Genomic DNA, 17,756 nt, shown 5'->3' with positions numbered 1-17,756 from the left:
AACACAGGTTTTCTCTTCCTATCCTTGCATCACATTTTACTTCACATTTTTATGCACTGATTTGTAGTAACCTAGTTTTCTGCAGCCTACCATACTCACCAGACTCACAACTATGACCTCCCCAGTTTGGTGCAACCAGCCCATTTTAATATTGTTCCTCCAATTAGTAAACCTGCAAGAGCTTCTGTAAATAGTACATGTGACGAGCTTGCTAATCACCATGCTCTTCTGCATCTCATTGTCTTTTTGAAATCCTGTGTATATAACTTCCTGTGTAAAAGGGAATAAATTTCAGAAACCAATGAATCAGATCATCAATAATCATTTAATTGGATTACAAAATCAAACTTAGTATAAATGCAGTTATGACCTGAAGAAACCTATAAAGATTTGTTCTTCTAATGGTCACGACACACAGTACATACATGGAGACAGTGATTTACATGCTGCCAGTTCTGGCTTTGTCAAGAGATCATTAACACACAATGTGACAGACAGTATATATTAGGGTCACAGCTACTCATACCTTCAACCATTAACATTATATTTGAGCAAATAGTTTCAGTTTTAGCTGCGAAGTTGTATGTTAGCATTGTTTATACCATGTTTTCTCTTTGAATAATTATAGCTGCTTAGTGCAACGGCTAGTGAATTGTGGCCTTGCTTTTCTCAAACCGTAAGTACAATTAGATTATTAGTAGAAGCAAGCTGAAGATTACATATTTTGGCCACTGTTTAACTACTCACAACTTGACAAAAAAAAAGTGAAATTCCGAATGAGTCTGTGCAGGTTTGTTTTCCCGTAAAGTGTCAGAGCTTGGCATTCATATATTCTCTGTCATTAAAAACAAAATAAAAAATTGCTGCAAGTGAAGTTTTGTCTATATTTGTGCACAGCATATAAAAGCAACTAAGCCGAGATAAAGCAGTCCTTTTACACAGTTCTGTCTGTCCCTGAATGCTTCCTAACCACTTTCCCATCATTAACCTGGTCAACTGCCAGTGTTTCCACTTCAGGCTGGCTCTGCGATGTGGTGATATGTGGGATTCGGTGAGCCACACCGATGTGATGTGGCTTGTGCTGCTTGTCTCTGGCTGGACTCTGCTGCTCCACAGCGCCACGCTCAGAAGGAATGGGTGGAATTAGCAAAGGCCTCTCCTTCATCAAGTGTGCTTCAGCAGATTCCCGTGCTTGCAGGAATGGCGTAGGGTCTGGCATAGCATCTAAAGGCTCCGATCGCAACATTAGCTTTCTTCCATCAGTTCCAAGTCTATAAACTTCTGCAAACTCTGTGTTTAGTGGAGTTGAAAGACTCTTTTTCATTCTACGCCTTGGGGTTTCAGGCATCTTGTCTTTGGGTGGCGATGGTTTATAGTTGGTAGATGCAGAACCTGCAGCAGACTGACTGTCACAGGCTCCTGGGGCTGATGACATCAGCTTTTTTTTGGTTGCATGCAGCTGAGAAGTGAGGTATGCAATGGTGCTTGCCCTCTGTTCCAGCTCGCTCGACAACATGCTGAGCTTATGACTCTTCAACTTTAGCTCCTCTAAATATTTCTTCTCCCGCTCCTTCATTGTGTTTTCCAGGACTACTATCACTGCATTCTTCTTCTCCAAATCTTTTATCAGTTCATTGTTCTCATCTTCTTTGGCTTTTAGCTGAGATTCCAGTTCTTCATATTTTTTTCTTAATTCCTCACTTCTTGAATCACCGTTCCCTTCAAAAGAAAACATAAACAATCAGAGAGATGAAGGTGAAAATTAAACAGAATTAATAAAATAATTGTCAGTGTCCTGCTCCAAACTTCTCTTAGATATTGACAGAACTGCAGTGCCTTTCCAGCACTTTCTTTAAAAACTGTTAAGTGTGGAGGAGCTGGATGAACAAAGTTGTTGATATCAACCTGGCAGAGATAACTATAACTCGAGGTTCAGAAGCTCTGCAGTATATGATTGAGGTTAGACTGCATCAACTGTAAAATCTATCAAATATTGGCACTTTGCCTACAATCTTCATCAGTTATGAGTTGTAGGACAGATTCTGATTTCACACAAGAGTATATTTGCCCTGCCCAGCTTCTATATGTTGAAGTGCTGCATTATATTCACGAAGAAACAGTGGTTTCATCCTTTAGTCGCAGAGCTGCAATGCAGATATCACTAGCCTGCCAGTCGGCCACACTCCAGCCAAATTCCTTCACCCTTTCAGTCTCATGCCAATGCTGAACTCCTGTTTTTAAAAATACTCCCTCAAATTATCTGACAATAGACACTTATAAATGTGTCACAAGTGTTCTTTCTAAAAGATCAGGAATTATGCTGCTTTCCATTAAAAAGGCACAGTTTATCTCTGGGTTACATCAAACACCATCAGTCTGTGGACACAGCCATTCACTCTTCAGAGTCAGGACTTTCCAAGATGTGTTTGCCCTTTGCTCACCTTCTGCACCATCACTTCCCACCCCAGTGAAACATTCACTGTGCAATGATTTGTTCTCCTTGTCTCTCTCTTACCTCTCCCTCCCTTTGGAGCATGCCAATACCCTCCTGCTGTTGCCCTGTCCATTATCAATGCTCATGAGGAATTCACACCATGTGGATAGAAATCCATCTGTGACTAAAAACAACCAGGACTGGTACCTGAACCGTTAGCAGAGAAGCAACGCAAAGGGGATACCACTGGCCACAGATTCAGTGTTTTCGCTGCTCGTTGGATGCTGCCTGAACTGCTGTGCTCTTCCAGCACCACTAATCCAGTATTTGATTTTCAGCATCTGCAGTCATTGTTTTTACCTTGACAGATTCAGTGTATTCAGGCCTCAGTAGCAGCTTCTTATTTTTGTGAGGATTGTCATCCAACTCCAAGGTTCTCTCTCCTCTGTGTGGGTTCAATTTCATAAAACAGCCCCAGTATCACTACAGCAAAAGTATTATTAGCTCTCCAAGGCCTTTGGAATGGTAACAAAGGAACATTCATTTTAGTGATTGATTAAATGCCAATAGCCAGTCACTCAGTGAATTCTCGGACCTGAGTAGATGCACATTTGCGTGAAGTTGCTGATGCAGGCCAAGCAATGGGTTCAGGTTTCTGCTCCTAATCGCTACAGGCAGCCTTTATCTGAGCCAATCATATATTGAGACTATGTTGATTAACTGTGACACTAACAGCATAAAGTTCTCTTCAAACCAGAGTCTACACCAATTCTGTCTGATTTCTTATGAACAACACGAACTTTAGTCAAATAGCATCTTACAGACAGAATCATTTAACCAACTCTTTCAAAGAATGTTTGGAACTATTTTGCTATTTTTTTTAATATCATGAGATATAGATATCCCTGACTAGATTATGCTGTATCCCATTCCTATTGTCCAGAGGTTAAAAGTGTGAATGTAGTAGGGTTGTTGTAATGTTTGACTTTAACTTTCCCAATATTGATTGGAACCTCTGAGCAGATGGTTTGGAAGGAGCTGTTTTTGTTGGGTGTGTTCAGGAGGGTTTCCTAACTCAGTACGTTGAAAGGCCGACGAGGGGATTTGGTGCTCGGCAATGAGCTGGGGCAGGTGTCAGATTTTGCGGTGGGAGAGCTTTTTGGTGATAGTGACCACAACTGCCTCACATTCTACATAGCTATGGAGAAGGAGAGAAGCAGACACAATGGGAGGATATTTAATTGGGGAAAAGGAAACTATGATGCTATCAGACGTGAGTTGGGAAGCATGGACTGTGAGCAATTGTTCCACGGACAGGGCACTATAGACATGTGGATACTGTTTAAGGAACAGTTGTTGCGAGTGTTGCATAAATGTGTTCCTCTGAGACAGGCAAGAAGGGGTAAGATAAAGGGGTAAGAAAAGAAGTCAGTGGTGAGTGGTGTTCCACAGGGCTCTGTCCTTGGGCCTCTACTCTTTGTAATTTTTATTAATGACTTGGATGAGGAGATTGAAAGATGGGTTAGCAAATTTGCAGACGACACAAAGGTTGGAGGTGTCGTTGACAGTTTAGAGGTCTGTTGTAGGCTGCAGCCTGACATTGACAGGATGCAGAGGTGCTTCGCATCAAAAGAAAGAAGGCAGCTTACATAAGGTGGAGGAAGCAAGGATCTTGCTCAGTTCTAGAGGATTATAGGCAGGTGAGGAAGGAGCTCAAAAATGGCCCGAGGAGAGCCAGGAGGGGGCACGAGAAAGGCTTGGCAGAAAGGATTATGGAGAATCCAAAGGCATTTTACATGTATGTGAGGAATAAGATAATGATCAAAGAAAGAGTAGGGCTGATCAGGGATAGCATAGGGAACTTGTGTATAGAGTCTGAGGAGATAGGGGAAATCCGAAATGAGTTTTTTGCTTCTGTCTTTCACTACAAGGTCCTTTTCTTCAGTAATGAAACCATTGAGGAGCAGGTAAGCATGCTGGAACGGATAGAGATTGAGGAAGCTGATGTGCTGAAAAGTTTGACAAACATTAAGACTGACAAGTCTCCAGGGCCAGACCAGATTTGTCCTTGACTGCTTTGGGAAGCGAGAAATGAGATTACTTCACCGCTTGCGAAGATCTTTGCATCCTCGCTCTCCACCGGAGTCGTACCTGAGGACTGGAGGGAGGCAAATGTAATTCCTCTCTAAGAAAGGAAATAGAGAAATCCCTGGCAACTACAGACCAGTCAGTCTCACGTCTGTTGTCTGCAAGGTGTTAGAAAAGATTCTGAAGGATAGGATTTATGACCATCTGGAAGAGCATGGCGTGATCAAATGCAGTCAGCACGGCTTTGTGAGGGGCAGGTCATGCCTCACAAATCTTACTGAGTTCTTTGAGGATATTATTAGACAAGTTGATGAGGGTTGAGCAGTGGATGTGGTGTATATGGACTTCAGCAAGGCATTTGATAAGGTTCCCCATGGCAGGCTCGTTCAGAAGGTCAGGAGGAATGGGATACGGGGAAATTTAGCTGTCTGGATACAGAATTGGCTGGTTGACAGAAGACAGCGAGTGTTAGTGGAAGGAAAGTATTCTGTCTGGATGTGAGTGGTGTTCCACAGAGCTCTGTCCTTGGGCCTCTACTCTTTGTAATTTTTATTAATGACTTGGATGAGGAGATTGAAAGATGGATTAGCAAGTTTGCAGACGACACAAAGGTTGGAGGTGTCGTTGACAATATAGAGGACTGTTGTAGGCTGCAGCCTGACATTGACAGGATGCAGAGATGGGCTGAGAGGTGGCAGATGGAGTTCAACCTGGATAAATGCGAGGTGATGCATTTTGGAAGGTCGAACGTGAAAGTTGAGTACAGGATTAAAGACAGGATTCTTGGCAGTGGGTGGAACAGCAGGATCTTGGTGTGCAGGTACATAGATCCCTTGAAATTGCCACCCAGGTGGACAGGGTCGTTAAGAAAGCATATGGTGTTTTGGCTTTCATTAACAGGGGGATTGAGTTTAAGAGCCATGAGATCTTGTTGCAGCTCTATAAAATTTTGGTTAGAACGCACTTGGAATACTGTGTCCAGTTCTGGTCGCCCTAATATAGGAAAGATGTGGATGCTTTGGAGAGGGTTCAGAGGAGGTTTACCAGGATGCTGCCTGGAATGGAGGGCTTACCTTGTGAAGAGAGGTTGACTGAGCTTGGACTTTTTTCATTGGAAAAAAGAAGGAAGAGAGGGGACCTAATTGAGGTGTACAAGATAATGAGAGGCATAGATAGAGTTGATAGCCAGAGACCTTTTCCCAGGGCAGAAATTGTTAACACGAGGGGTCATAGTTTAAGCTGCTTGGTGGAAAGTATAGAGGGGATGTCAGAGGCAGGTTCTTTACGCAGAGAGTTGTGGGAGCATGAAATGAGTTGCCAGCAGCAGTTGTGGAAGCGAGGTCATTGGGGATATTGAAGAGACTGCTGGACATGCATATGGTCACAGAAATTTGAGGGTTCGTACTTTTGGTTTACCTTACGTGAGGATCAATGGTCGGCACAACATCGTGGGCTGAAGGGCCTGTCCTGTGCTATACTGTTCCATGTTCTATGTTAAGAGTCAACACATTGTTGGAAACAGTAGCAAAGACACTTTGCAGTTTGAGATCAATTGCTTGTGTCTCATGTGAGGAAGTGTAAAGAACCTGAAGAAAAGAGAATAAAGAATTGAAAACCCTGGCAAACAGCCTCAGCGCACCCTGTGCACCCTGTGAACTGGAGCCTGCGAATTGTTGCTCTGTTTGTTTTACCTCTTTATCCATAACACCGATGTTTTACTTTCAGTCTGTGTCTATGTGTGTGCCTAGAAATATGTTAGAAGAGAGTTAGATAGCAATATGTCAACAGTTCATAGTTGTTTACTGTAGTAAATAAAAGGACAAAACGTAATGCACAGTATGTGAATGAATATAACATTTGAAATAAAACAGATAAACCAGGAGTGCAGATTGAGCTAAAAAAAAAACACCATGTGGCTATTCCTTAGACATGGCTGCAGGATGACCTAGATTGGGGCCTAGATATTGAAAAAGGAGAAAATGAGGACTGAAGATGCTAGAAAGTCAAAGTCGCAAAGTGTGGCACTGGAAAAGCACAGCAGGTAAGGAAGCATCCAAGGAGCAGGAGAATCAATGTTTCAGGAACACACCCTTTATCAGGGGTTTAAGCCCAAAACGCTGACTCTCCGGCTCAGCGAATGCTGCCCGTCCTGCTGTACTTTTCCACCGTCACACTTTTTAACCCTGGATATTGAAGGGTATGTGATATTTAGGGAAGATAAGAAGCTAGGAAGGTGAGGAAGACGACTCTGTTAATTAAAGATGATATTAGCACAATAGAGAGGGATGGCCTTAATTCAAAACATTTGGATATAGAAGCAGTTTGGGCAGAGCTGAGGAATGACAAAGGCAAGAGGTCACTCATGAGATTCGCATGCAGGCCTCTAACAATAACTACATGGGAGGACAGAGTATCAAGGAAGAAACAATGGGGGCTTATCAAAAAGATCCAGCAATTATATCACAGGAGATTTTCACTTATGTATGGTTGAAAAAAAAATCAGATGAGAAAAAGGTAGTTTACAAGAGAAATTCATCGAATGTTTCCAGAACTATTTCTTAGACAGCATGTTATGGTACCAACCAGAGAGCAGACTATACTAGACTTGGTTTTGGCCAGTGAGATTAATTACAGATCTCATAGTGCAAGTACCCTTGGGAAGCACTGACCATAACATGATTGAGTTTTACATACAGGTCAAGGGAGAGAACTGTAGGTCCAAGATTATTCTGAATTTAAACAGGGGCAATGATGAGGGCATGAAACCTCGACAAAATAAATTCAAAATTTAAGTTAAGGGATAGAGATACATGGCAAACATGTAAAGGAATATTCCAGAAAACACAGAATAGATTTTAACAAATATTTCAACAAATGCCAAGAACTTGTGCCTAACTTAAAGAAAAACTCAAACTCAAAGAAAAGGTATATAATTTTGAAAAGATAGGTCCCAGGTCAGAAGATTGGACAGAATATTAAAAAAAGCAAAGAATTACTGATGGATTAATAAGGAAGAAAAAATTAGATATGGGAGAAAGATGGCCAAAAATATAAAAACAGATAGGAAATGTTTCTCCAGATACTTAAAAAAAGAAAAGTTAACAAAGTGTCAGTCCTATAGAAAATGAGTCTGGGAAATAGAAATAATTGATTAATTGAACTGAAAATTTGTAGTGGTCTTCACTAAGGAGGTTACAAGTAGCATCCAGGAATAATTATAAATCAGGAATTAAAAAGGAGGGAGGAACTCAAGAAAATTACAGCTACAAGAGAAGTAGTAGTGAGTAAATTACAGTTACCAAGGAGTAAGTTGTTGGAATTGCTGGGTCCTGATTGTTGGGTTTCATCCTAGCATCTTAAAGAAGTAGCCAGTGAAACAATAGATGCATTGAATTTAATTTTCCAGAGCTCATTAGATTTAGGGAAGGTTCCTTTAAAGTGGAAAATGGCAAATCTAACTCCTGTAATTTCTTTATTCAAAAAGAGAGGGAGGCAAAAAGCAGGAAACTACAGGCCAGTTATCTAAACATCTGTCATAGGGAAAATGTTAGAAACTTTTATTAAGGATATTAGAAAAGGACACTTGGATACATTCAAGTAATCAGGCAGAGTCATATGGTTTTGACAAAGGGATATTATGTTTGATAATTTATTGGAATTCTTTGAGGAAATAACTCGTGCTGTGGATAAAGAGGAACCAGTGGATGTATTGCATTTAGATTTCCAGAAGGCATTTGATAAGGTGGCACATCAATGATTATTAAGGAAAACAAAAGCTCATGGTGTAGGGTGTGACGTATTGATGCGGATAGAAGATTGGTTGGTTAACAGGAAGCAGAGATTAGGAATAAGTGGGTCTTTTTCTGGCTGGATGTCACAAGTCACGTGCCAGAGGGGCCGGCTGGTGCTGGGGCTTAAACTGTTTACAATTTATAGAAATGATTTGGATGAACAAAGAACATTACAGCACAGGAACAGGCCCTTCGGCCCTCCAAGCCTGCTCTGATCCAGATCCTCTATCTAAACCTGTCACCTGTTTTCTAAGGATCTATGTCCCTTTGCTCCCTGCCCATTCATGTATCAGTCTAGATACATCTTAAATAATACTATCGTTCCTGCCCCCACCACCTCCACTGGCCATGCATTCCAGGCACTCTCCACACTCTACGTGATGAAATTTCCATGCATATCTCCCCTAAACTTTTCACCTCTCACTTTGAACTTGTGACCCCTAGTAATTGAGTCCTCCATTCTGGGAAAAAACTTCTTGCTATCCACCTTGTCTACACCTCTCATGATTTTGTATATGTCAATCAGGTCCCCCCTCAACTTCCGTCTTTCCAATGAAAATAATGCTAATCTACTCAACCTCTCCTCATAGCTAACACCCTCCATTCATCCTAGTGAAGCTCCTCTGCACCCTCTCCAAAGCATCAACATCCTTCTGGTAATGTGGTGACCAGAACTGTATGCAGTATTCCAAATGTAGCCAAACCAAAGTCTTATACAACTGTAACATGACCTGCCAACTTTTGTACTCAGTACCCCTTATACCCTCTTGACCACTCTACTGGTCTGCATTGCCAATTTCAGGGAACAATGGACCTGAACACCCAGACCTCTCTGTACATCAATTTTCTCCATGACTTTTCCATTATTTGTATAATTGGCTCTTGAATTGGATCTTCCAAAATGCATCACCTCACATTTGCCCAGATTGAACTCCATCTGCCATTTCTCTGCCCAACTCTCCAATCTAACTATATTCTGCTGTATTCCATGGCAGTGCCCTTCACTATCTGCTACTCCATCAATCTTCGTGCCATCTGCAAACTTGCTAATGAAGCAACCTACACCTTCCTCCAAATCATTTAGGTATATCACAAACAACAGCGGTCCCAGCACAGATCCCTGTGGGACACCACTGGTCTCCATTTTGAGAAACTCCCTTCCACTACTACTCTGTCTTCTGCTGCCCAGCCAGTTCTCTATCCATTTAGTACACCCTGGACAACTTGTGATTTCACTTTCTCCATCAGCCTACCATGGGGAACCTTATCAAATGCCTGACTAAATTCCATGTATATGACATCTACATCCCTTCTCTCATCAATCAACTTTGTCACCTCTTCAAAGAATTCTATTAAGTTGGTAATACATGACCTTCCCAGCACAAAACCATGCTGCCTATCACTGATAAGCCCATTTTCTTCCAAATGCATATATACCCGATATCTTCTCCAGTAGCTTCCCTATCATTGACATCAAGCTCACAGGTCTATACTTACCTGGATTATCCCTCCTACCCTTATTAAACAAGGGATCAACATTAGCAACTCTTCAGTCCTCTGGGACCTCCCCATGTTCAAGGATGCTGCAAAGATATCTGTTAAGGCCCCAGCTATTTCCTCTCTCGCTTCCCTCAGAAACCTGGGATAGATCTCATCCAAACCTGTTGACTTGTCCACCTTAATGTCTTTTAGAATACCCACCACTATCCCCTTCTTTATACCGACCTGCCCTAGAGGAATCAAACATCTATCCCTAACCTCAACATCTGCCATGCCCCTCTCCTCGGTGAAGTACTGATGCAAAGTCCTCATTAAAAATCTCACCCATTTTCTCTGACTCCACGCATAACTTTCCTCCTTTGTCCTCGAGTGGGTCAACCCTTTCTCTAGTTACTCTCTTGCTCGTTATATACAAATAAAAGGCTTTGGGGTTTTCCTTAACCCTGCTCACTATAGATATTTCATGGTCCCTTTTAGTTTCATAATTCCTCGTTTCAGATTGGTCCCACATTTCCGATATTCCTCCAAAGCTTCGTCTGTCTGCAATTGCCTAGACCTTATGTATGCTTCCTTTTTCCTCATAGCTAGTCTCACAATTTCACCTGTCATCCACGGTTCCCTAACCTTGCCATTTCTGTCCCTCATTTTCACAGAGGCATGTCTGTCCTGAACTCTAACCAACCTCTCTTTAAAAGCCTCGAATGTGGATTTACTTTCAAACAGCTGCTCCCAATCCACATTCCCCAGCTCCAGCTGAATTTTGTTATCGTTGGCCTGCCCCCAATTTAGCATTCCCCAGCTCCAGCTGAATTTTGTTATCGTTGGCCTGCCCCCAATTTAGCATTCCCCAGCTCCAGCTGAATTTTGTTATCGTTGGCCTGCCCCCAATTTAGCATTCCCCAGCTCCAGCTGAATTTTGTTATCGTTGGCCTGCCCCCAATTTAGCATTCCCCAGCTCCAGCTGAATTTTGTTATCGTTGGCCTGCCCCCAATTTAGCACTCTTCCTTCAGGACCGTCTCATCTTTGTCCAGGAGTATTCTAAAACTTACAGAATTGTGATCACTATTTCCAAGTAATCCCCTACTGAAACCTCATCCACCTGACTGGGCTCATTCCCCAACACCAGGTCCAGTATGGCTCCTTCCAGAGTTGGACTATTTACATACTGCTCCAGAAAACCCTCACAAATTCTGCTCTATCTAGACGGATCCCAGTCAATGTTGGGAAAATTAAAATCTCCCATCACCACCACCCTGTTGCTCCTACATCTTTCCATAATCTGTTTACATATTTGTACCTCTATCTCACGCTCGCTGTTGGGAGGCCTGTAGCATAATCCCAACATTCTTACCTTCCTATTTCTAAGCTCTGCCCATATTGCCTAACTGCTCGAGTCCTCCATAGCACAGCTGTGATATCCTCTCTGACCAGTAAAGCAACTCCTCCACTCCTTTTACTTCCCTCTCTATCCCACCTGAAGCATCGATATCCTGGGATATTTAGTTGCCAATCTTGTCCTTCCCCCAACCAAGTCTCAGTAATATCAAGAACATCATACTCCAAGGTACTAATCCAAGCCCTAAGTTCATCTGTCTTACCTACTACACTTCTTGCATTAAAACAAATGCACATCAGACCACCAGTGCCGCTGTATTCATCATCTGCTCCCTGCCTACTCTTCCCCTTGGTCATGCTGACTTCATCATCTAGTTCATTACAGGTTTTAGTTACTACCTCCTTACTGTCCATGAACCTTCTCATTTGGTTCTGTTCCCCCGCTACATTAGTTTAAACCCTCCCCAACAGCATTAGTAAAAAAAAAACCCTCAAGGACATTGGTTTCAATCTAGCCCAGGTGTAGACCGGCCAATTTGTAATAGCCCACCTCCCCCAGAACTGGTCCCAATGTCCCAAAAAATCTGAACCCTCCCTCCTGCACCATCTCTCAAGCCATGCATTCTATCATTCCTACTCTGACTAGCACATGACACTAGTAGCAATTCCTGAAAAAGGGCTTTTGCCTGAAACATCGATTCTCCTGTTCCTCAGATGCTGCCTGACCTGCTAGGCTTTTCCAGCAACGCATTCTCAACTCTAATCTCCAGCATCTGCAGTCCTCATTTTCGCCTCGCAATCCTGAGATTACTACCTCTGAGGTCTGAAAGGATGGAAGGAAGGGGACCTTAATTTGCTGATGACACAAAGATAGGCAGGAAAGTGAGCTGCAAAGAGGACACAAGGAACATACAAAGGGATATGGATCGGCAAAGATCTGGCAAATGAAGCACCATGTGGAAAAACGTGAAATTGTCCATTTTGGCAGAAAAAAATAAGTACATTATCTAAAATGTGAGCGGTTGCAAAACTCTGAGATGTGGAGGGATTTGGATGTTGTCATTCAAACACCATCATAGAAGGTTAGTCTAAAGGTTACAGCAAGTAATCAGCAAAGCTCATAGAATGTAACGATTTATTGTGAGGACAATCCTCTCATTCCAGATAGCAGTCTAATAAACCTTCTCGGAACTGCTTCCTTCCCATCAACATCCTTCTGTAATTATGGTGAATAGTACTGTTATGTTCCAGGCACAGTCTCACCAATGACCTGCATAACTGAAGTATAAACACCTGAATTTTACCGTTAACTTTCCTGAATTCCCTAGCTCAGAAAAGATTCCATCAGACTGCAAAGTACCAAATATAACCACTCTCTTTGAGAGAAAGAGGGAGGGAGACAGAATACAGTAAAATACAGATGAGGTAGTTAACATCTATTGAGGGAAATGGGTTAGAATTAATCATTAAAGAGATTATAGATACACACTTTGAAAAATCCAGTGTAATTGGGATGAGTCAGCATGGTTTTGAGAAATGGAAATCATGTTTAACCAGATGATTAGAGCTCTTTCAAAAAGTATCACGTGTTGTGGTTAAATGGTGGCCTGTAGGGTATTGCTTTTGGCTTTAGGGACGAAGTGGGCTTCCTTTCTCTCAGAGAGTTGAGAGACTTTGCTTCAGAAGGTCATTGATTACTTTATAAGGTATTGGTGGATGGATTCTCATTAGGTAAGGGTAACAAAGGTTACCATGAGGAGGTGTAAACATGGAATTCAAAACACAAGGCAGCTATCATCTTAAATAATGGCAAAGCAAGCTCGAGGACTGTTATAGTCCACTCCTCCAATCTCATATGTTCCTATGTCAGTGAGGGATTTACTAAAACCCATTGTCCATTCTGATGTTTAAAGCTGCCTGATATTTAGCACATAAAAACAAAACATAAGGACATAGGAACAGGGGGAGGTCATTCAGCTCCTTGAATCTGTTCCATTATTTGATGAAATCAGGGCTAATCTGTGACCCTAACTCCATCTAAACCCCTTTGTCCCATTAACTGTAGCAACTCTGTGCAGGAACCAAAAGGTTTCCAAGCAGTCCATTGGTTTGTGGGTTTATGACAGGCAAAATGCCCACTTTAATTGTTCACATTGACTGTAATGTGAGTTCCCTGCCAGGCTAGGAACAGCAATCAACACAGTGCACGGAGGTGTTGTGTCCTGCAGGAACAAACAGTTTCTGTTGAACAACACTCATTACAAAATACTTCTCTCTCTGCATATTTTAGACTTGGATCGGAGGGCTGTTGGTGAGCTGCATGAATTGCCCAGCAGATACTCTGAGAAGATGGGACAGGATCCACTCGAAGGGCTTTACAATCTGTGTTGATGGTGAATATATCAAACAATATGGAATGCCTATAGGATTTAATGCTATTCACATGTACAGGTTCTGAACCAGTTTGCAATTCCATACAGTCCTTTAATGATAGTTGTATTATTTTACAAATGGGGATAAGTGTACAATTAATTTAATGCCTAGTATGCAGCATTAACTATTGTAGATAGATATTTTCCTAATCAATCTGTTCAGAGATGATATGACAGACCTTTAGAATAGATGGGACTTTAACTCAGCCGTCTGGCTGAGAGCTAGGGACAACACCACTGCACCACAAGAGCCAGTACTGAGACTTCTACCACTGAACCACCAATGCAGCGACTTGAGTCCGAGTCAGTATGTGGAAAGTACTCCTGAAAGATTATCTGCACTTGGTGTCACATGACAAGAGATCGCAATAGCTCAGAGATTAATTATTCTATTTGGAAGGTCATGAGCAGGTCAGTGAGGGATGAAGTTTTAAAATTTTAATTCTCGTTTCAAATCTTAATACCACGGAGATGCCAAACAGCTCATTCACTGAATTGTTAAGTATATTTTACTGTCAAACTCTATTTTAAAACAAATTTGATCTCATATCAATTTCTCATTTGAGAAAATTACAATCCGAGTCACCATTAAACTAACTTGTTAACCACTGGTATCAGTTCATAAACGCAACCTGAATCCTGGGTTGAGTATGTCTTAACTCAGTTTTTAACTGAGCACAACACCTTCATAATGACTGTCACAAATGGTATTAGCTTTTACAAAACTGTTCTGCTAATGCTGAAGGGTCAACTGTTTAAGATTCAGTCATACTGCACAAAGAGGCCCTTCAGCCCATCGAGCCCGAGCCTGTCTGTTACCACTGGCCCCCACTTTCCAGCTCTTGGCCTATAGCCTTGAACATTATACAAGGCCAGCATTGCTTTGGAGTTATAATACAGCCAAGGATTACATTTTAGACCTTAAAGGGGAACCAGGAGTATTTGATGTCAGATTTTTATATCCGAGGAGATCCCAACAGGACATCCCAGCAAACAGTGGGTGCAACTTCGGGTAAGTAATGGTTTTCAGAGGTTACATGTTCGCATTCCAGCTCGACTCTGTTGGTGGTGTTTTTGAATCGTCCACTATCAACATATTACTGATCAGGAACTGAACTGGGCTAACCATAGAAACACAGTGGCTACAAGATCAGCACAGAGGCCAGAAGTCCTGAATTCACCTCTCGACTCTTCAGAGACCAGGCATCATCTCCAAGGCACAACTCAGTATTAGTGATGGAATGCTCTCTACTTTCCTGGATGGGGGCAGCTCCAACAACACTCAAGAACAGAACAACACAACCCCCACTTGATTGGCACCATATCCACAAACATCCACTCCCTCCACCACCGATGCTCAGTAGCAGCAGGGCGTATCATCTACAAGATGCACTGCAGAAATTCACCAAGGATCCTTAGCACTGTTCAAACCCATGACCACTACCATCTAGAAGGACAAGGACAGTAGATACATGAGAACGCCACCCCTGCACTTCCCCTCAAAGCCACTCCACATCCTGACTTGGAAATATATCGCTGTTCCTTCAGTGTCGCTGGAAGAATCCTGGAATTATCTCCCTAAGGCACATTGTGGATCTACCTACAGCACATGGACTGCAGCTGTTCAAGAAGGCAGCTCACCCTCACTTTCAAGGGGCAACTCAGGCTATGAATACTAGCCCAGACAGTGATGTCAACATCCCATGAATGAATGAGAAACAATTTCATCGTATGTAGACATTGCTAGAAAAGCCAGCCTTTGCTGCTGATCTCTAACTGCCTTCATGACAAAAATATGCTTTCTTGAAAAATCCCTGGAATACAATATAACAATTGTTACATATGATCATACTCAAAGATTATCTTAAAAGGTAATCATTGTAGAGCAGTTCTCACACATTCCTTGTTAAAACACAAAGTGGCTTCCAAAAAAGTGGCTCTTTGAAGCAAAGGTTCAAATTGCACTTTTACACTTGACCCTATTGTCGTGAGAGTGGGCTACCAATACTCAACTTTCAGCATTTGACTTTAATACCCAAGAACTTCAATGGACTGTAAATGAGTTACACTAGTGACTTAAACTGGCTGCTGTGATCAGCTGAGCACCCTACTTGGAGTATATGAAACCAACTGCACTGGAATAATCGAGATATTAAAGTTAAGAGAAACGAACATTCAGTGAAGTGTCAAGAAATGTGCATCTCTGATTTTACTCAAACTTGTATAACTCCACATATTGGAGATGAAAGATTATCTACAAACTGTTTGTTTTGAAAAAGACAGTGGGATTAGAATTCAGTAGCAGAAAATGCTGGAGAAACTTAGCAGGTCTGGCAACATCTGTGTAAAGAGAAACAGCTAACTTCGAATCCGGTGGCTCTTCATCAGAACTGAAAGCAGTTCCATTGTCATAGTGGATTTGAAATGTTAACTCCATTTCTCTCTCCACAAATACTGCCAGAACTGCTGAGTTTCTCCAACATTCTGCATTTGTTTCAGATCTCCAGCATCTGCAGTACTTTACTTCCATATTCAGCAGCTTACTTAGAGCAATAAGACAGAGAGACAGCCACAGATGGATAACAGCAAGAATACTGGAAGCACTTGTGTCAGGTACACACATGAAGGTAAAGGAAGATGCACTTTACTGTTAAGAGTGTCTCAATTATGAGAATGGAAAGATCGGAGTCTAACTGTGGGGCTCTCAGACACTTGTCATGTTGATGGAACAACTACAACTCCCAAGAACAAACTTGATTGAGTTTTTTGAAGAAGTAACAAAGAAGTAACAAAGAGGATTGATGAGGGCAGAGCAGTAGATGTGATCTATGTGGACTTCAGTAAGGCGTTCAACAAGGTTCCCCACAGAGACTGATTAGCAGGTTAGATCTCATAGAATACAGGGAGAATTAGCCATTTGGATACAGAACTGGCTCAAAGGTAGAAGACACAGGGTGGTGGTGGAGGGTTGTTTAGGGTATAGGTTTGCTCGCTGAGCTGTAGGTTTGATATCCAGACGTTTCATTACCTGGCTAGGTAACATCATCAGTAGCAACCTCCAAGTGAAGCGAAGCTGTTGTCTCCTGTTTTCTATTTATATCTTTCTCCTGGATGGGGTTCCTAGGGTTTGTGGTGATGTCATTTCCTGTTCGTTTTCTGAGGGGTTGATAGATGGTATCTAGACCTATGTGTTTGTTTATGGCGTTGTGGTTGGAGTGCCAGGCCTCTCGCAATTCTCAGGATTGTTTTTCAGACTGGAGGCCTGTGATCACTGGAGTGCCACAAGGATCGGTGCTGGGCCCTCTACTTTTTGTCATTTACATAAATGATTTGGATGCGAGCATAAGAGGTACAGTTAGTAAGTTTGCAGATGACACCAAAATTGGAGGTGCAGTGGACAGCGAAGAGGGTTACCTCAGATTACAACAGGATCTGGAACAGATGGGCCAATGGGCTGAGAAGCGGCAGATGGGAGTTTAATTCAGGTAAATGCGAGGTGCTGCATTTTGGGAAAGCAAATCTTAGCAGGACATATACACTTAATGGTAAGGTCCTAGGGAGTGTTGCTGAACAAAGAGACCTTGGAGTGCAGGTTCATAGCTCCTTGAAAGTGGAGTTGCAGGTAGATAGGATAGTGAAGGTGGTGTTTGGTATGCTTTCCTTTATTGGTCAGAGTATTGAGTACAGGATTAGGAGGTCATGTTGCAGCTGTACAGGACATTGGTTAGGCCACTGTTGGAATTTTGCGTGCAATTCTGGTCTCCTTCCTATCGGAAAGATGTTGTGAAACTTGAAAGGGTTCAGAAAAGATTTACAAGGATGTTGCTAGGGTTGGAGAATCTGAGCTACAGGGAGAGGTTGAACAGGCTGGGGCTGTTTTCCTTGGAGCGTCAGAGGCTGAGGGGTGACCTTCTAGAGGTTTACAAAATTATGAGGGGCATGGATAGGATTATTGGCAAAGTCTTTTCCCTGGGGTTGGGGAGTCCAGAACTAGAGGGCACTGGTTTAGGGTGAGAGGGGAAAGATATAAGAGAGACCTAAGGGGCAACTTTTTCACACAGAGGGTGGTACGTGTATGGAATGAGCTGCCAGAGGATGTGGTGGAGGCTGGTACAATTACAACATTTAAGAGGCATTTGGATGGGTATATGAATAGGAAGGGTTTGGAGGGATAT

General features: G+C 42.3%; 1 protein-coding gene across 1 annotated transcript in view; it reads right to left on the bottom strand.

Moving 5' to 3' along the window:
* Positions 1–306: 306 nt before the first annotated feature.
* Positions 307–17,756, bottom strand: part of ccdc92 (coiled-coil domain containing 92) — a 35,380-nt gene continuing 17,930 nt past the window's right edge. Inside the window, exon 4 of the mRNA XM_072587594.1 lies at positions 307–1,719. Coding sequence (XP_072443695.1) covers positions 935–1,719 — 785 coding nt within the window. The 3' untranslated portion in view covers positions 307–934. The remainder of the gene's footprint in view (positions 1,720–17,756) is intronic.

The sequence above is a fragment of the Chiloscyllium punctatum genome, chromosome 17 (assembly GCF_047496795.1).
Source record: "Chiloscyllium punctatum isolate Juve2018m chromosome 17, sChiPun1.3, whole genome shotgun sequence".
In the NCBI taxonomy this organism is placed as follows: domain Eukaryota; kingdom Metazoa; phylum Chordata; class Chondrichthyes; order Orectolobiformes; family Hemiscylliidae; genus Chiloscyllium; species Chiloscyllium punctatum.
The sequence above is the reverse complement of the archived record's forward strand: the minus strand, read 5'-3'. Positions and strand labels throughout refer to the sequence as shown.